Source organism: Euleptes europaea, chromosome 15 (genome assembly GCF_029931775.1).
Source record: "Euleptes europaea isolate rEulEur1 chromosome 15, rEulEur1.hap1, whole genome shotgun sequence".
Lineage (NCBI taxonomy): Eukaryota > Metazoa > Chordata > Lepidosauria > Squamata > Sphaerodactylidae > Euleptes > Euleptes europaea.
The window spans coordinates 258680-278986 of NC_079326.1; the positions used below are offsets into that span (position 1 = coordinate 258680).

Here is a 20307-nt window from a genome sequence, read left to right on the forward strand (position 1 = left end):
AGGAAACAGTATAGCCACGGACTTTCCGACGTCCCTTGTTTTGTAGTTTTTCAAAGAGACGCCTTTAGATGATGCACCAAGGGGACGCCTTTCGGTCCTGCACTCTTCTTTCACTTCCCTTATCCCCTCAATCGGCAAACATGCTTCTGCAAGTCACGGCAATTCCTAGATGTCTTCCGGTTCTTGAAAATGAAACTTGAGAACGTGGATGGTAACACAAAAAGAGGGCAGCCACCGTCTTAGCCTGGGAACAGATTAGACAGGCGGCTAAACTTAAAAATTCCACCCTATTCTGGCGCCTGATCTCAGCAGGTACAAAGCCCACCTCACCACCTGATTGCACTATTTTACCAGTTACGTGGGAAAATTATTTTAAGGCTCTATATAAGAATAATGACCACAATGACAATCATGCTGAGAGCATTAGAAATCTTCCAGAATGGCCAGCGGTGGAGACCTCAGAGATAAGGAAGCTCATTGAATCCCTGAAACTAGGGAAAGCCCAGGTATTGATCAGATCCCCACAGATTTACTGAAAAGGAATCTGGAATGGTGGGCCCCGGTGTTGGCATCCCTCTTCACTGCAATTGACAAAACTGGCAGAATTCCAAATGATTGGGGGGTGGCAATTATCGTCCCTATTTATGAAAAACGTAACAGGGAAGACCCTTCCAACTACAGACCAATCACCTTACTTAGTACCATAAGCAAGCTCTATGCCAAGCATCTTCAGTGGAAACTTAGAGATTGGCTGGAACAAGGGAATTACCTAGCACAAGAGCAGGAGGGTTTCAGAGAAGGCCGCTCTACGATAGATCATTGTGTGTTGCTAGACCATCTTATTGCAAAGTATGCGGCCAAATCTGCTGTCTCACTGTATGCAGCTTTTATTGATTTGAAATCGGCGTTTGACTCAATCCCAAGATCCATTCTCTGGGAAAAGCTAAGCGCTTCTACGATAGACAGACGGCTTCTGTTTCTGATTCGAGCCCTATATGAAAGAACCACAATACGGGTAAGATGTAACCATCAAGGGCAGCTAACTGATCCCATTGTAACAAGGAAGAGGGTCAAACAGGGCTGCATACTAGCGCCATTATTGTTCAATTTTTACATCGATATGGCAGCATATTTAAACAAGCAAGAGCTGCACCCCCCAAAACTGGTGGATAGGCACATTCCCCTGTTACTATATGCAGACGATGCCGTTCTTCTTTCTAGAACATCTATTGGCATCAGCAGGGCATTGCGCCTGCTTGCGATCTATTGCACTGACAATCAACTAGAGGTTAATTACTCAAAAACTAAAGTAATGGTCTTTGCCAATAAACCAAAACTGCACTCCTGGAGTCTGAATGGGATTAAGATAGAGCAGGTACACTGCTATAAATACCTGGGTGTGGTCTTTCAGGCAACAGGATTAAGAATTCTCACATAGCCCATGTCTCCGCCAATGCCCAAAAAAGTGCCGCAGCTATATTAATTTTTTTCTGGACAAAGGGAGGACGCTCGGTAACAGCTGCTGTTAAGTTATATAAAGCCAAAACCCTTTCCCAAATGTTATATGGGGGGCCGCTTATTAACACAGCAAATTACTCCAGGTTGGAGAAAATCCAATCCAAATTCCTGAGGGCTGTACTACAAGTCCCTCCCAGTGTATCTAATGCTGCAATTTGAATGGAGACAGGGGAAGTAACGATTGAAGCAAGGATGTGGATTGTCTCGATCTCCTATTGGCTCAAAATAGCTTCACGTCCCAAAGGACTTGGTAACTTAATTTTATATGACACTTTTGTTTTCCCCTGGTTGAAAAATCTGATGAAAAAACTAGGCTACTATGGTCTCTCACAATATCTGCTCCTATCAATGGACTATCCACAGGCCAGAGCCCTGATCAGGCAAAGAGTTCTGGACGTGGAAAGGCAGCATGACCTAAGTAGAATCAAAAACATGTGCTACAATTGCAGCACTCTTACCAACGTGTTCCCGATGTCTTACCTTAGATAGTCCAGAATACAGGAGGGCTTTCACCCTGATGCGTTGTAACGCACTCCCTTCAGCCGTCTTGGAAGGGAGATACAAAAAGATACCATATGCAGGACGATTATGCCCCTGCTCTGATGGGAGTACTGAGACCCTCGAGCACGTTGAGTTTGAATGCAAAATCTACAACAAGATACGAGAAGCCATTCTTTCTGTATTATCAGATCTCCCAGGGCAATCCAGAGCCTTTAGTCTTTCTAACATGCTCTCAGACAAAGATATGGAGATAACTTTTAAAGTGGCCAAATTTGGGTGGCAAGCAATGAGGACCAGGCGTGCATGGATCGAACTTAATGGTTGAGCGATTTTATATTTATATTTATACTAATTCAAAACATGTAATATTTTTAATTAAGCGCTTAACGGATTTTATGAGTGAGAGATTGTAAGATGTTATAGGGGCTCACACTTGATGCACTTTTATATGTGTTATGTTATGTATGTATATCTGGTATGTTTTTATGCTGGTCTTGGACCGTATTAAACTCTCTTTGTACTCTTTGAGGACGTGGATGGAAGACCTTCCCCAGCCGGGAAAAGGTAGCATAACCGAGAAAAGGGAGGGTTTTAATTCTCCTTTCCCCTCAAATATCACAGAAGCTGATTGGCCCCTTGCACATCAATCAGGAAGTTCGATTGTTTTGTCTACCCACAGATCAATTTGATGAAGTCCTTGCCACTTTATCTGATGATTTATCTTAACAAAAAAGGCTTTATACGATGGAGGGGAGGCATGCAGAGTTTCCAGTAGTTACTTTCAGCCCGGTTAATTTTCTATATCCGGTAAGATCAAAAGAATTCTTGTACTCACTTAGACTTCGGAGAGTGAGGTATTTTTCCTTTAAATGTTTCTTAAGATGGTAATAGGTGCTGGAGGTCTCGGCCGGTAGCCAAGAAAACGCTTGGGGCGATGCCTTCTCCCCTCAGTGCCAAAGCAGGACTGCATCCACACCTCCGGGGGACTTAAAAAAATCCCCTCGGAGAGTATGGGAGTCACACTGCTATCTTCTGGCTGCAGAGGAATTCCTGCATCCCAGTCCACTATTTAGGACCGGGTTGGTGTGCTAAAAGCACTCCAATTTAAAGCGTATCTCGGATTCTCCTAGGAGCTCTCCTAGAAGACTACCGCCGGGACCAGCTCAGTCACCAGACGTTTTTTTTGTCTGGCAGTCTCCAAGGGTCCTGGATGGAGAGTTCCCTCAGAATCGGGAACCATGGACGTCGAGGCCAATAGGGGGCCAATTCTCGGATGCGTCGCAATACTCTTGGTATCAACTGCAGCAGTGGAAAAACGTAAAGGAACTCGTTGGGCCACTGCGTCACCAGTGCAGCCGACCTGTTCCGCACCATGTTGCCTGTACCTTGAGAAGAATCTTGGCAGCTTTTGATTTCCCCTTGCCGCGAACAGATCCACCGTGGGACGAACGAATCGTAGGATGATTTGATGGAACACATCGTGGTGGAGAGACCACTCGGCTTCACTCAGGACCTCCCTGCTGAGCCAGTCCGCTTGTACATTCAGGTCACCCTGAATGTGCTCCGCCGTGATGGAGGACAGATTGGCTTCGGCCCAGATCATCAACAGTCTGGCTTCTCTTCCGATTACCGCAGAGCAGGATCCCCCTTGTTTGTTGATATGAGCCTTCGTGGCCACATTGTCTGTTCTGATCAGGAGGTCCGCTCCTTGGATCAGAGGCGAGAAGTATTTCAGGGCCTTCAGCACTGCTCTGGTCTCCAGTGCATTGATGTGGAGCTTCTTCTCCCAGGAATTCCATATTCCCTGAGCCGGTAGGCCAAGCAATGTGGCCCCCATCCTGAGAGGCAAGCATCGGTGAACATCTCTAACGGTGTGGGTCTGATGAATAGAAGGCCTCTGGAAAGTCTGTTGGGATTCGCCCACCAGGAAAGACTGGACTTTACCTTCTCCGGGACTGCCAACAGCTTGTCACGCTTCTTCGCGATGTCCCTCTGGTAAAGGTAGAGGAAACTCTGAAGGGGTCTCACATGCAGTCTTGCCCACTGTACCGTCGGAATGCAGGATATCATTAGTCCTTGCAGCTTTGCCAGCAGCATCAGTCTGGATGATTTGGATGCCATCGTTTTCTTGGCAAAGGAGCAGACTTTGGAGACCTTGCCCTCTGGTAGAATGAGGAGGTTGTTGGAGGTGTCGATGTAGACCCCTAGATGTCGGATGTACTGGACTGGTGTCAGTTGACTCTTGTCGAAGTTCATCAGGAAACCATGATCGGCCAATATTTGTAGGACTATGGCTTTATGGTCTTGACTCTGTTCCCTTGACGAAGCGCAGATCAAGAGGTCGTCAAGATAGGCATGAATTCTGATGCCCCTCTCGCGTGCTAGTACCACCAGTGTTATCATCATCACCTTGGTGAATATCCGCAAAGCAGATGTCAAGCCGAATGGAAGTGCTCTGTACTGGTAGTGTTGCTGATGAAACTGGAAGCGTAGAAACGTTCAGTGTGAGGGATGGATTGGGATGTGAAGGTACGCTTCCCGTAGGTCCACTGAGGTAAGGACGTCTCCCGGTCTGAGAGCCTCTGAAATAGACTTCAGCGTTTCCATGCCGAACTTCTTTTGATAGACAAATTTGTTGAGGAACTTCAAATTGAGTATGGCTCACCAATTGCCATCTCTTTTGGGAACGGTGAAGATAGAATAAATCCCGGATCCACTTTCTAGGAGAGGGACCTCTTTGATGGCGTGGATATCTGCTAGATGTTTTATAGCCGCCATGGTTCTCAATTGTTTTTCTTTGGTCAGTGGACGTGGGGAAGGGACCACACGGTTTGGAGGGGGGGTCTTGAAAAATTCTATCTGATAGCCTAGAGACACAATCTTCATCACCCAGGAATCTAGTTGGGAGGAGGCCCACCGATCCGAGAACTGTTCGAGCCTGCCCCCCACAGGCTGAGGAAAGGAGTCATTGCTTAGGTTGGCGAGGGGTTTTATCCCCTTTGTCAGACTGGAATGAGGAGAAATGGGATGACCTGGAATAGCGTCCTCCTCTGTGAAAGAAACCATGTTGGGAGTTCCACAGACCTCTCCTATTATCTTGCCTGTAATGTGGCGTTGCATGAAAGGGACGAAAAGAAGTCTGGTTGTGATGTTTATTATCCTGACTCAGAACCTTTGGAAGGGCCCTTTTCTTGTCCCTAGTTTCTACTAAAATGGGCTCTAAGGAATCTCCAAACAGCTTGTTGCCCTGATCTGGGAACCCCATTAAAACAATTTTGGAGCAGTGTCCAACTTGCCATGGACGGATCCACATGGCTCTCCTAGCAGCCACAGAGGTGGCCATTGCTCTGGCGGAAAAAAACATGGTGTCAAGAGAATTGTCAGCCAAGAAGTCTCCTTGGCTTTGAGGATTCGTGACGCCCCCTCCAAAGCGTTTCTATCATCTTCGGGTATGAGCTGTGCCAGCTTTCTAACCCACACTATAGCCGCTCTGGAGACTAATGCTGCTGTAATAGAAGCACTAGCTGCTAAGGCCGAGGCTTCATGCGATCTTTTACAGGCAAGGTCAGCCTTGCGATCCACAGGATCTCTAATCATTACATGCCCTTCCTCTGTGGCCAGATCTGTAGAATGTAAGGCTGAAACTGGCGACTCCACTGGTGGGACACTTAGTAGATCAGCTGAGGCGGAGGGTAAATTGTAAAACTTTTTTGTTATTTGAGGGGCTCGTTTTCCCCCCAAGGGCTTGGCCTATTCAGCTTTGACTAGTCCTGTGAAGTAATCTGGGACAGGAATACATTTGGAAGGAGCATCATTCATATGAAAGAACTCCTTTGACCCCTTCCTTTTCTCAGAGGAGGAGTTGGGCTCCTCTGATAAATCTAAAGCCTGATAAATCTAAAGCTGCTAATGTTTTAGTTAGGAGCGATGGAAAGTCATCTGCATTAAAGATCCTATTTTGCTTGTTTTCTGTGACTGTCTCCTCTTCACTGGAAGAGAATTCTCCCTCTTCCCTTTCCCCTTCCTCCTCATTGGTGAAGGGGGAGGAATCAGGCTCATGTAGGGAGCGAGAGGAAGATGCCTGAGGGCCTTTGGATTGTGCTCCTTTGGGCGCCGAGAGGAGGAGGCCTGCAACGCCTTTAGGCCTGGCTTTGTAAGCCAGCCCAGATCCTTACTACGCTTAGCGGGCAAATCAGCGCTGCGGCTAACAGAGGAGGCCTCCGGGGAATACCTGCGCTTGGAGGGGCTGGGCGAGAGGAAGTTAACCATCTTCAAACCCTCCGTGAAGGAGTCTCTGATAAGAGCGGCCAGTTCGGCCCTTAGAAAATCTAATCCCCCCGCCCCCAGGGGCCCGGCCGCTGTTACGTTACCCGTGAAGCCGAGGCGGCGCCATTTTGTGGAGTAGAAGCAGCCGCCGCCGCTGAGTGCTCCGCGCCATCTTTAAGAGTCGGAACGGACTTGGCCGTTGTGTGCTCTGTGGCACCGGTTGGGAACGGAGTGGACGTAGCCGCTGTGTGTCCCTGAGCGCTTAGAGGCTGAGGAGGATCTGCGCTCAATTTTGAAACCTTTGGGGGTCTATGGACCCGGGAGGCAGCGAGAAGACGTTTCGCTGCTTTGCCGTGCGCCGACCCGGCTTTCTTTTTCTTGTACCCGGCTTGTCTTTTTTCTCTTTACCTTTAGAGCCTGCCACCTGACTACAGGAGGGCTGCTCCCTATCAGACACCAGTTTTAAAAGGGAGAAATCCAAATCGTCTTGGACGATGAAGAGATCGGAGCGATCCGACGCCATTTTGTTTTGGTGGGAACGTCTGCTCCAATTCCCCCCCCCCACAAAAGCCTTCTATATAAGAAGAGATATAGGTAAGTAGAGATATAGAGGTGGGACAGATCACAAGGGTACTTGGAACAAGGGAGGGGAAAGGCAGAATGAAGATAAAGTAGAAATTAGTAAACTTTCCTATAGCTGAGGCAGAGCTGTGAAAAAACACGCTCTCCCGGTAAGCGAGGCAGGAAAGAACTGGAGAGGAAGGGGGGCGTTTCCCAGGAGACAGGAAGTGGGAGTAAAAATTCTTTTAAGTCCTGCCTCCCGAAGCAAGCGATGCCGAAACACCAATCACAGATGCCCTTCTCTCTCAGAGCGAGAAAACTGGGCATATACCCTGATGTTGAGTCAGTGTTTTCAAATTACAGCCTTGCTGAATATTTTATTTTTATCTATTTTATTCAATTTCGATCCCACCCCTTTCCTGACTATAGTCAGGTTCAGGGCGACTAACTACCAGGAACACAATCAATTAAAATAGTATACAATATATAAATTATAGTTAAAACCTTATTAGCTTTAAAATTCCAGTTGGGACCCTTAACACTGAAACAACGATGGGGTCAAGGAGGGGGAAGAGGAAGGGAAGGCAGACGATTCAGACAAACTACATCTTGCTTTCCCTATATAGTTTTCTTAGTTGAACTGGGAAGTAGACAAGAGCCAGGGCTTTCTCGGCCCTGGCTCCGTCCTGGTGGAATGCTCTGCCTAGTAACATCAGGGCCCTGTGGGATCTGAGAGTTCCGCAGGGCCTGTAGGACAGCTATCCCAGCAGGCCTACGACTGAGAATGGCTGCAGGTAATATCAATGCTGGCCTCCCTACTCCTTCCCCCCTTTTTATAACTATCTACTGAATTATGGGGGGATACTGACCCAATTGGAAGGCACTCTGCTCTAGCAGGTACTATATTATACGGCGCCTTGTGTTAATGATTTTAGAATAATTTGAGATGATTTTACAGTTTTAATATATTTTATTGTTTTAACGTTGTTACCCGCCCTGAGCCTAGCCTCGGCTGAGGAGGGCGGGTTATAAATCTAATAAATAAATAAATAAATATAAAGTGAATGCTGGAGGTCACTAGGGGTCCTCATTTGCTTTTTACTACATTTGCTTCCTTGAGCACCAAAAAGATGCTGCTGACATCTACACAGCACCATTGAGCCCATTTCATAGCTGTGGATAGGAATAGCCTCCACCCAAGTGAACCAGCCACAACACAACCCCTTCCATCCCAGCTATGAAGAGGGCAACATGTCCAAAACTGAATCTAATTCCTCTCCCTCTGTACAGAGGTTACACTGCCACTCCATGGTGAAAGCAAGGTTTCGTAGAGATGCTTCCTTATGTCTCCTATAACCCTCCATGCCCCCCTCCCCCCCAAGACATTAAGTCAAAGAGGATCCAGATTCATTTGGCTTATTTTTTATTCAAGTTACAAAATATAAGCTGTTGGTAAAGTCCACTCAAGGCAGGGGTGGAAAGACAAGGCTGTTATAAAACTGGGAGCCGCTGCAAGAGCAAAAGCAGTTCATGTAGAGCGGGAAGAGTTAAGACACTCTTGGCCTGGCCTGGCCTGGCCAGCCATCAGCAAAACTTAAAAAAGGGAAGATATGTTCCTACCCAAAGCAGCAGCAGCAGCAGCAGGTGCTGAGGCCAAGGGATCTGGCAAGGGCCCAGGAGCCACCTGCTTTCAATGTTGTTGTGCAACTGACAAGGCAGCCAGGATTATTTCTTCTCCAAACCCCCTCCCCTTTTTATTGTCCTTCTGTTCTCAGAGACCAGACAAAAGGCTGCCTTTGCAGACTGCTTAATCTCCGCCAAGGCAGATGCCAACAAGTGGGGTTAGGTTCAAGATGATGAACTGGATGCACTTAGCCTAGCAGCAAGAAGAGGATGAAGAGCGCGAGAGCCCTTATTACAGCCATGATGCTTTCCAGTGTCAGCCAGCAAGGCTGAAATACCTGCAGCATTTACTCACTGTCTGAAATAGCTCTTGGTCCCTGTGCTGTCTGCTCACCCCTAGCTTTAACCCTATACTAACCAGAGGCATTGGTCACAACCAAATGAAGGCTGTATGGCTTGGTGGTGCTGAGCCATGGCATGCATGCAATAACCTCTCCCCTCTGACACAGTCTGAACAGTAATGTTTTGGTGGCATTCTGGATCATACCAAGAAAGAAGGAAGTGGAAGTGGATCAGTGAAACATTTGACACTGGTTCAAATACAGTCACAGAGGCAGGGACTGCTCTAATACTTGGCCAAGGAAATGCAGTCCAGGAAATCACTGCCTTCCAAACAACCAGGAAAAAATTAAGAAGCTGAGGATATATTATACTGTCCCACTCCCCTGGGAGTTAGAACTCAAAGGTGCCCAGCCCCAATAGTTATCTCTCTAAGGAACAAAGGGGCTCCTCTTTGAAAAGTACTGTTCCCAGTTGGAAAGAGGTAAACAGGCCTTCTGTTTAGGCTAGGTGTAGCTCAAAAGGTACTCCTAAGAGGGTCAAATGACCAGACCAACCTTTATTAAACTCACATGTAAACACTGAATAACAAGGAAACTGAGGAACACTTCCCAAGCCTGCCACGCTGAACCAGACAGGGAGACATGCTGTTGTCAGAGGTCCTGCCAAATTTGGTGCTCAACTGATGATTGCGATGAAACCCACACTCGAGAAAAGGGCTTCCGTGTCCCAACTGTGTTTGCTGGTGTCATAATCCTCAGAGGCATGGTGAAAAGTTGCTATAGAATGGGCTGCCGTCCAGATGGCTGCTGACAGTCCAAGGAGCTGCCCACCCATGCCTGACAGGATCTGGAAGAGGTCATTGGTTCCTGGCTCTCTGTAAACCTGAGCTGTTTCCTCCTGGATTCTGTCGCCTCCTTGGTTGTCACTGTGAAGGAAGGGGAATGCCCCTAGGGTCAGTGACTTGGCCTTCCTGCAGATTCTTGACCAGCTGGGCCAGCCAACGCTTGGTGGTGGTGTCATCTTTCAGAACTTGGGCAAAAGTGGTGTCTTTCAGCTGGTCAGGAAGGCACTGCCTGAGGGCTTCCCGTGCCCTACATCAGGAGACAAGAAAGAGAGGAGCCAACAAATAAACTCACATGGACAAGAGGGGAGCTAGCCCCCCTCTGGAATACTTTAGGCTATGCCAGTAGCTGTCCTTAATGTTAAAACCCATCTACGCCAACCAACAACATAATCTTCCCCCTCCACCTAACTAGTATTCCTCTTCCCCATCCTTCCCAAGTTATCTACTGAACATCAGAACAAGACCTACAGAAGAAGGCTAACAGCCTTTATGTTCTGATGGAACATGGAAATCTGAGAATCAAGTGATGAGAGGGGAAAAGGACGAATGGCTGCCTAAATAAATGCAGAAATGTTCAGAATTTGGAGGCGGGGAAAAGGAGAGTCATTCTCTACAATATTACGAGTGGTGTTAAACCAGGAATCGAGTTTTATTCAACTCGTGTGTGTAAACTATACCACCACTTGCAGGATCAGGTCCCAATTCAACTTATTTCAGTGTGCAGAATATCTGTGAAAAGGACTGAAGAAGCCAGCAAGACCCCAATTGGGGGTTAGTTAGGCAACTGTACGAAAGCCACCAGATAAATATTTTCTGTGGAAAAGTAGGATTTAGGCCTGCTGTTCCCTACTAGGCACTGCTGAGCGCTCCCGGCCACAATTCCACAAGGAAACACTGATTCCTCCATCCCTGCCAACAGACTTCTAAAAACTTCTAAGGTGTCTACCTTGGATTATCAGAAAGGCGAAGGTAGCAACGGACCACATGTTTCAGCAGCCGGGCAGAAGGCTCCTTGGAAAGTTGCAGGACCATTTTACCCTGGGATAAAAAACCATGACAGAAAATTTGAATAGGGGAACTTCTTGAAAACTAAAGTGTATTTGGCTGCATCCTTCCTTGCCACTTGTGCTTGCCTAGATAACATTCACTTTCCTTGAAATGATCATTGGTGAGGAGCCTGGGATCTCTGTTCTAGCCCTATACGGAAAACAAAACAAAAGCTAGCATGGCAATTCGGAGCCCTATTTGGAATCTGGAAAGGTGGCATCAATTTCCTGGGTATATAACAATTCTTTAAATTTCTCTGGCCAATTCTGTCTCACTTATATCAACTCTGTGGAAATGCAAATTGAGAGCAACGCCTTGACTCTGCACAGGTTGGAACATAAGACTGCAGGACAAATATTTTTGATACAGCAAGCTCTGCCTTCAACTAGATCACGGCACTCTCCTGTGCCAAAACCCAACACTCAATTATCCAGCACATAACTGTAGTTACTCAAATTGTCTTGCACGTAAAAACAAAAACAGAGGTACCCAAAATCAGTCACTACCTTTCTACTCCCACTCCTTTTATATTTCAAGGGCTTTATTAAGCAGCGCTTGTAAAGTACAATAAAAAAAACAAAGTATCCCAATTGGACATGGAAGCAACATTGTAGTGTTTATTAATGGAAGTACAGCCAACTATCTAAGGAAACGATATGCTCGTGCAACAAAATACTGCTTGCACAGCCAGGACTATTTATGTTTTTTCACAGTGGGTAGCCGTGTTAGTCTGTTTGCAGTAGTCAAAAAGGGCAAGAGTCCAGTAGCACCTTAAAGACTAACAAAAATATTTTCTGGTAGGGTATGAGCTTTCGTGAGCCACAGCTCACTTCTTCAGATACAGCTAGAATGTGAATCCATCTGTCTTTAAGTAGAGGAACAGTATGTAAATGTGAATAGCAGGCTTGATGGGATTAGGTGTGATATGCAGAAGAGTCTGTGATGTCCAGGGGAGAGATGGGTGTGGAGAAATCAGCATTGGTAATGGGCCATGAATGCAAGGTCTTTATTCAGCCCAGGTAAATGCATTGACTTTAGTTTGAATATCAACTGTAATTCAGCAGTTTCTCTTTCCAATCTCCCTTTGAAATTCCTTTGTAAGAGAACCGCTACTCTTAAATCTGCAACAGAATGTCCTGGAAGGTTGAAATGTTCACCCACTGGTTTTTGAATATTGTGGTTTCTGATGTCAGACTTATGTCCATTTAATCTTTGTCTAAGAGACTGACCTGTTTGTCCAATGTAGATTGTGGAAAGGCATTGCTGGCATGTGATGGCATAAATCACATTAGAAGATGAGCAGGAATATGAACCTGAGATAGTATGGCTGACATTGGTGGGTCCAGAGATGGTGTTCCTAGAATCTATATGAGGGCAAAGTTGGCACCAAGGTTAACAAACGAAGGTGCCAACTTTGCCCTCATATAGATTCTAGGAACACCATCTCTGGACCCACCAATGTCAGCCATACTATCTCAGGTTCATATTCCTGCTCATCTTCTGTGATTTATGCCATCACATGCCAGCAATGCCCTTCCACAATCTACATTGGACAAACAGGTCAGTCTCTTAGACAAAGATTAAATGGACATAAGTCTGACATCAGAAACCACAATATTCAAAAACCAGTGGGTGAACATTTCAACCTTCCAGGACATTCTGTTGCAGATTTAAGAGTAGCAGTTCTCTTACAAAGGAATTTTAAAGGGAGATTGAAAAGAGAAACTGCTGAATTACAGTTGATAGTCAAACTAAAGTCAATGCATTTACCTGGGCTGAATAAAGACCTTGCATTCATGGCCCATTACCAATGCTGATTTCTCCACACCCATCTCTCCCCTGGACATCACAGACTCTTCTGCATATCACACCTAATCCAATCAAGCCTGCTATTCACATTTACATACTGTTCCTCTACTTAAAGACCGATGGATTCACATTCTAGCTGTATCTGAAGAAGTGAGCTGTGGCTCACGAAAGCTCATACCCTACCAGAAAATATTTTTGTTAGTCTTTAAGGTGCTACTGGACTCTTGCCCTTTTTGACTATTTATGTTTTTGTATTTTATATTTATGTATGTCTACAGTTTCTTTAAACTGTGGAACTAAACTAATGATGTTAGGACCTCTGATAGTTAATATTTTGTGTAGATAAGAGCACAAATTCCTAGAAAGAACAAGAATTGGTTGAAGAGCAGGAGCCGCTGCAAAGGTGCTCATCTCAGGAAACTTTCATCACAGCTGTTATCTGAGAACTCACAGCTTCCCCCGAAAGGTAACGCCTTCACACAATCAGAGTTTTCGTACAATAGTGTTGCTCTGTATTGCTCTGGCACAGATTTGTTCCTTGAGATCAGAAGCTCAATGAACCTGGTCTTGCAGTATGATTAAAAGATTTCTACTACAAGGCTCCGAAGTGTAATTACTACATCTTGCCCTAGAGACTATTTCATTCCCCCAAAGAACTTTACAAGCACAGCAGCCTACCAATATCATTGCAACGTGAGAAAATCGCTCATAAGTCTGACAGATGTAGGCCAGCCCTGTATCATCCAACAGGATCTTCTGTAGAATAAAAGTTGCAACCTGAAAGATAGAAGAAAGTGGGGATTAACAAGTATTTGAGTTGCTTAAGTTTACAATATTTGGATGGGTCTTCACATTCTAAGCATACTAAAAACTCTAAGTCAAGCTAGAGGCCTGAAAGGATTGGTCAAAGAACATTTTAGCCTAGGAAAGTTGGTTTTAGCCACTATGACATTAAGTACAAACTTCATGTTTCTGGGTGTAAAACAAAAACAGAGAGTGGGTGGAGCTAGATATCTGGCCTGATACCACAGATAAGGAAATGAAAATCTAGTTGGTCACTTTGATTAGAGGCAACAAAAGCTAAACCATGGGGGTGGAGGGGGGGAAGAGACACGATCTTCAACTGTGTAGGCTGGTTACCAGCTGTTCTACTGTCACTAAAATCAGTTACTTGATGTAAGGATGAAAAATAGAAGGGAATCAAGAGCATGAAGTGGGGCACAAAGAATATCTAGGGTTGTATGAAGCACACACGTCCACATAATTCAGGTGATGCTGAAACAATTATTTCTTTTTTAATAGATCCTGAGAATAATTTGGTTTGAAGTTGCATGGTGCTCAGGTGCTGAGGCAACTATAAAAGCATCTTGGATGAAAACACAGTACAAAATGGGAAAGAAGCCATCATGGCAATTTGGAGAGGATACATCTGCAATTGGCCCCTGGAGAGAAATAGCCAACTAACCTTTGTGTGGCAACTTTGCTGCAGGCAGGAACATGATGTACATGATGCATTGGAAAGTAAAGAAAAAGCATCCAAGAAACTACAACCAGTTAATTACACTAAAAGCAATACCGTTTTGGAAAGTTCGCTGCCAGACTCCATGATGCGTAAGCACAAAGGGATAATTTCCGTTGTCAGTAAGAAGTTGATTACTTCTTGCTCATCTGTCTTCACCAGGGCCCCTACAAAAAATACTTACATATTTATTTTTAATATATCTATCCACCCTTTGTCTAAACAGCTTTGGGGAGCATACATGACCTCCTCGCTTCATTTTACCCTCACAACCACCCTGTTGGGCAGGTTGGGGAGAAGGTTACCCAAGGTTACCCAGTGAACTTCATGGCAGAGTGAAGCTTTGAACCCAAGCCTCCCTGCTTGTAGACCACATTAGGGGTGTGCATTCATCAAAGCCGAATTGAAAATAAGGCACCTTTAAACAGTGGCCTGCAAATCCCGAACCTGAAAAAGCCGGAAAAAATTGGTTTTTTTCGGGATCACCAGGTACAACCCCCTTTAAAAGGAAAAAAACTGCTTTGGCACATTCACATCAAGCTCTCGAAAGTTTAACCCCCTCTTCTCCATTATAGTCTATGGGGAATCTTTCTGGGGTCTGGAGGGGGATTATTATTTCAGGCAGAGGCACCAAATTTTCAGCGAAGCTACTAGTGACTCTCTTTACAAGAACCTCCAAGTTTGGTAAAGATTGGATAAGGGGGTCCAATTTTATGGACCCCCATTTTTCCTCCATTTGACCCAATCGTTACCAAACTTGGGGGTTCTTGTAAGGAAAGTCACCAGCAGCTGTGCTGCAAATTTGGTGCCTCTACTTTAAACAGCGCCCTGACCTGGATGGCCCAGGCTAGCCTGATCTCGTCAGATCTCAGAAGCTAAGCAGAGTCAGCCCTGTTTAGTATTTGGATGGGAGACCACCAAGGAATACCAGGATTGCTGTGCAGAGGAAGGCACTGGCAAACCACCTCTGTTAGTCTCTTGCCATGAAAATCCCAAAAGGGGTCGCCATAAGTCGGCTGCGACTTGAAGGCACTTTACACACACACTTTAAACAGCAGCAACCCCCCCAGAGCCCCAGAAAGACTCCCCATAGGCTGTAATGGAGGGCTTTAAAGTTTAACCCCCCCCCCCGCTTTATGGGAATCTTTTTGGGGCTATGGGAATCTTTCTGAGGCTCGGGGGCTTTTAACCCCTGGAAAGATTCCCCATAGGTTATGATGGAGCCAAATTTTTTCAGATCCCCCTGGGAAAAAAACATACCAGTATGGGTATTTGGGAAAATTCAGGAATCCCAAAAATTTTCAGGTCCAATATACTTGAATCCAAATTTTCCTGAATTTTATTTTTGCACCTCTAGACCACATCTAATCATAATTAGCAACACAAGCAAAATTATAGGAAATAAGCAGAACTAACAGAAACCCAACTAAATACTACCGGTAGTATCATTTCATTTTTTAAAAGGATGATGGAAATGGTGCAAGACTGCTGTTCTTGGTTCTCATGTAACGGTTCTCATTATGTTAGTCTAAATAGATAACTGGCCCTTGTCTGGGCCACAAAGGGGCATTCTTAACATGCTACAACACTCTTCTTCCTCTTAAGGGGGGTTACCGCATTATGTATTCCCAGCAATGTATTAAGAGTTTGAAAATGTTATACAACTGTTCGCACTTTCTATGTATTCCCACCGATGTATTAAGAGTTTGAAACTTATAAAAAATACTGTTTGCACTTTGTTTGGCCCCTTTAGCTGTGAAGACGTCTTCCAACCATTTTTTAGCCGTGGCATCCAAAAATCCTTTTAAAGCGATGTTTTTTATAACATTTTCAAACTCTTAATACATCGCTGGGAATACATAATGTGGTAACCCCCAAAGTTTTACTTAATGACTCATTCTCTCTGTACAGGAGAACAGTTTGGAGAACAGACAGAAAGTGATCAAGAACCAGCAGGACTGAGCTTCTGTTGATCAAGGGCTTCAAAGCAAATACATTTTTTCCCTGTTAAGACCTCGTAGCCTTCCCCCCCCCCGTGTGAATTTTGGCCACCCAAGTGCAAACCCACTGAGCATGCAGGGCTGCCACTTTTGAACACTAACCAGCCCTTGTATGTCTGGTGGGAGGGAAAATGGGCTACCCTGTCTGACTTCCTGTTCTCTCTTCCCCATGAAACACAGCAGCTAAGGCTAGAAATCACCACTGTACCTGGTGGAGAGCAAGCTGGCTATGGAGAAAGGGTTAAAAAAATCTCCACCACCTATTGTGGCCAACTTTTCCCCAGGTGTCTACCATGTGACAGTAGTTTTACTGTCTTCTCTGCAGCCAGCTTGTTCTGGTATAAAATTCACACTTTTTATGCCCAGTTCAAATTATGCTTTCTGTTTAGTTCAGTGATATTCAATCTGGGGCTCACCTTCACCATTAACCAAAAGAGCCAGGACGACTAAATGCCCTGTTCACCACCCTACCAAACACACACTCACAATAATCTAAGCTATAACTGTTAATACAAAAAGCTCCCAAATGGAAGGAAATATTCTACAATAGTTTCTAACTACTGATAAAGTCAAATGTATTTCTAGAATGTTAAATCTCCCTAGGAGACCCTGCTACAAACCATGACAGATTTGATGTGCAATTAAAGCAGCCCTCTCAAGTGACATGAATGAGGGTACTTTTGAGTATATATGACCTACACAAAGCCCATCACAGTCAGGGTAAACATCAGTTTGAACTGGACCTAAAAAGTACCTGGGTGAAGTGCAGTTGCAACAGAGTTCTGATTTTCAATCCCTGCCTTGTGGATTTTTTACCAGATGAAGTTTCCAAATATTCTTCAAAACTAGTCCAACACAAAGAATATTTTAACAAGCTACTCCTGAGTCTATAAATAAAAGATCCTTAAATTTCATGGAGTACTGCAGATTGTTTTTTAATTTACAAAGCTCAATTAAGTGCATGCTTGGACAGGTTGGGCTGACCTTAGTAATCAGAAGCTCCAAGCTCCTCTAAGTGTCAAATTACCAAACTGCAAGGGCTTGTATCCTATCGTCACAAGTGCCTGTCAATTGGTGGGGAACACATTTTAATTGACTCCCCCCTCCCTCTGTAGAAATTGCACCCTGTTTCTGAAGGTTCAGGGGACTCTGTGGGCTGCAGCAGAAGACTTCCTGCATCTTCACACCAATCATGGTTTGCTGGATACAAACCAGACACTCTATATTGTCCCAAATTAATTAGGAAAATAAATCCTGGAAGAAAACTGCTTCTAACTGAAGAAACCAAACGATTCAGTTTCTCAAGAGAGAGTCAACAATATTCCTAGCGCCAGAGTAGCTACTTACCAATTACTCCAAGACTGGTAAGTCGCAGATACTCAAAGGGGCGAGTCTTGCTAACAGTATGCAAGAAGGGATACAAGAAAAGGGGGATGTGAGCAGCAAGGAAGGCTGACCTAGAGAAGGGGAGAAAAATGGCTTCTGAGCAAAACGCAAACACTGAATAGACACAATCTACCAACACTATTCCTAAATTTGTGCTAACTTCTCAGAGGCAAAAAATATGATTGGCTAGATTCACCACCCACCTGTGCACACAAGTGCTACAAGAAGGGAAAAAATCTACCTCTTTTGGACTTTTTGGCCAATATTTAGAGAAGTGGCTGCACATCTTTATCATTCTGAGACACTGTCTCTAGCACATTGGTGAACAACATCCCCCAGTTAGACTTGAATCCAGTAAGACACTGTCACCTGTACACTGGTACACAATCCTAACTGTAGTCACTTACCACTTAGCTTTCTTTCTGTAAAAAGAAAAAGCACATGGGGTCATTTCCCCCCCCCCCCCTAAAAAAAAAAAACTGTTGATTTTACCACCGGGGTCCTTTTTGACCCCAACCAATGTAATGTGTTGGAATAAAAAATGGTCTATGACTTCTGCAAAGAAAATCTGATTCATGGAAACATTGAAGTGAAATGTATAGTTGTCAGAAGGTTGGCACAAACAGTGGGTTTTCACTAGAGAACATTTACCTTACCATAGACAGATATGTTATTGGGAAGGAAAATAATTCCAGAATGTAACTGATTAATAACAATGTTTTTCATCGCAGCTTATGACAGTTTCATTCTGTAACATCTTCTGTTTAAAAACATAGTGTTTTTTCAATTTTCTTTAAAAGCAGTTTTATAAGCAACAAAGTTGGTGTGTGTTAATATGTGGTGTGTGCGTGTATATTTGCGGTCTTATTTAAAAATGAACATTCAACCTTGTGAATTCACAGCCCTCTGCCTCCACAGAGAAGAAGAGTTGTTTTTTATATGCCGATTTTTTCTACCACTTAAGGGAGAATCAAACCGGCTTACAGTCACCTTCCCTTCCTCCCCACAAAGCCTGTGAGGTAGGTGGGGCTGAGAGAGTCCTGATTGGCCCAAGGTCACCCAGCTGGCTTAGTGTACTGGAGTGGGGAAACCAACCCAGTTCACCAGATTAGCCTCCGCCGCTCATGTGGAGGAGTGGGGAATCGAACCCGGTTCTCCAGATCAGACTCCACCGCGCAAAGCCACCGTCTTAACCACTACACCATGCTGGCTCTCTCAGAGGGATTTTTTGTAACATTTTACTACCCCAGGATAAATGGAAATTTGGCTTGGGATAATGAATACACCCCAAATGAATTTTATAAGGTTTTTTTTCATATTCCTGTACAAGGTTTTGGTTCCACCTAATTTAACTAGACATTCTTAACATATGGCTTGCCATGCAGCACAAAAGCCTGCTTTTAAAAAGATAATAAAAAGTACCACTGGGAACCAATTGTGCAGTTTGTGCCTAATTGGCCTAGCGAAGGGGAACTCACATTATGAGACAGGCATCCTTTCAGGCAATATGGAAATCTGTGCAGCTTTGAAGCCATGTCTAAGATCTGTTATTTGCACTGTCAGAGGAAAGCGACCACAGGCTCAGCTGGCATTTCTTTCCCCTCATCTCAGGCATAAAGCTTGTTGGCCAAACAACGGTTTTTCCAGAGAACCAGCACATAGACCATACTTACCTGGTTTCTGGATGGGATGCAACACACTGCAGGAGCGCCAGAGCATTGCAGACTCTGTTGGACTGGTGAGCTGTCAAAGTTGGTGGATTTATAGATGGGTAGATATTTACAATTTCCTGGGATGGTGGTGGTGGAGAAGAAAAAGCATGTTTGCATGGGAATGCTTATATCCTCTTATCCATCCTCCAATACCCACAAGTTGTAATGACTAACATCATTTTGACCAACATTTCATTTTGACAGAGAATTTTAAGTAGGCTGCATGCACAGATTGTGCAGAGCTAGTTGCAGGAGCTCAAAGGTTTCTACAGAATAGCTGCAATACAAATGCATCTAACCATTCCTGTGGCTACAATTATAATGTGCAAAATGTCACCACTTAGGGTGGTTGAAGTTCTTCACTGCTGTCTTCCAGGACAGATGATAACGGGTTAAGAGACAGAATTTCTAGGGTATTTCAACGTTAGGCGTTTAAATAGTACTGTCAGGATTCAAAGTAGCATGTGCCAGTATTATATCCTATTAAGATCAGGCTAAATCTGAAAGGCAGTAACGGGCAGACACGTGATTTGGACCTTCTGAATCACAGCTCATTCATTTAGCTGCTAAGAATACCAAACCGTAGGGCAGACATAAACAGAGGCTGGTGTCTGATAAATGGTTCACAGGGTCACATGGAATGGCTGTTTCAGTCAAAGGAAGCCTCTCGCCCACCTGTAAGAGTGCTGCGATTGTGCCAAAGGAGTGCCACAGCATTGGAGCTAGATCAGGGACTGACTCGCGCTTCTTACTAAGCTCCAGCAGGGCATTTTCACGAGTCTCGGGGCTGGAAAGCTCATTAATCCACTGATAAATCTTCTCTCGATCAACCTGAGCCAGTGCTGTGGGCACAGGCTTTGAATGAAGAACAAGACTTAAGATCAATAAAAATCAAGTTGTTAATATTGCCTCATAGAAAGTGCCAAGGACAAGCAGGAGTAATCGGTAGACACGCTCAAGTAAACTGGGGGGGCGGCGGGGGGGGGGGCGGACCGCCCGGCTTCCGTTAACGGGCTTCAATCAAGGCGAGGGAAGGGAAGGGAAGGGGAAGGGAGCCGCCGCCCCGCCCTCCCTCCCTCCCTCCCTCCCTCCCTCCGCGCCACAATGACGCCTCCGACAAGAGCCAGTGTGGGACCCGTGCCGTGAAACATCCTGCCAACTGCAAGGCTACGAGTCAAA

The 20307-nt window shown here is 45.0% G+C and overlaps 1 protein-coding gene across 1 annotated transcript; it reads right to left on the minus strand.

The window, feature by feature from the left end:
* Positions 1 to 9286: 9286 nt before the first annotated feature.
* Positions 9287 to 20001, minus strand: CNOT9 (CCR4-NOT transcription complex subunit 9). The gene is made up of 7 exons (XM_056861543.1): positions 19804 to 20001; positions 19090 to 19205; positions 17378 to 17487; positions 14088 to 14197; positions 13190 to 13288; positions 10602 to 10693; positions 9287 to 9902 (listed from the first exon to the last, which is right to left on the minus strand). The coding sequence occupies exons 1-7, from the start codon at positions 19843 to 19845 to the stop codon at positions 9734 to 9736; spliced, it is 738 nt and encodes a 245-aa protein (XP_056717521.1). The 5' UTR covers positions 19846 to 20001; the 3' UTR covers positions 9287 to 9733.
* Positions 20002 to 20307: the final 306 nt, after the last annotated feature.

Coding starts and splice junctions, on each gene's coding strand:
- CNOT9 (XM_056861543.1), bottom strand. CDS start 19,845: ATGCTGTGGCACTCCTTTGGCACAATCGCAGCACTCTTACAG. Junction 13,289..14,087: donor GCAGCGAACTTTCCAAAACG/GTATTGCTTTTA, acceptor TCTATCTTTCAG/GTTGCAACTTTTATTCTACA. Junction 9,903..10,601: donor CGCCTTTCTGATAATCCAAG/GTAGACACCTTA, acceptor CTCCTGATGTAG/GGCACGGGAAGCCCTCAGGC.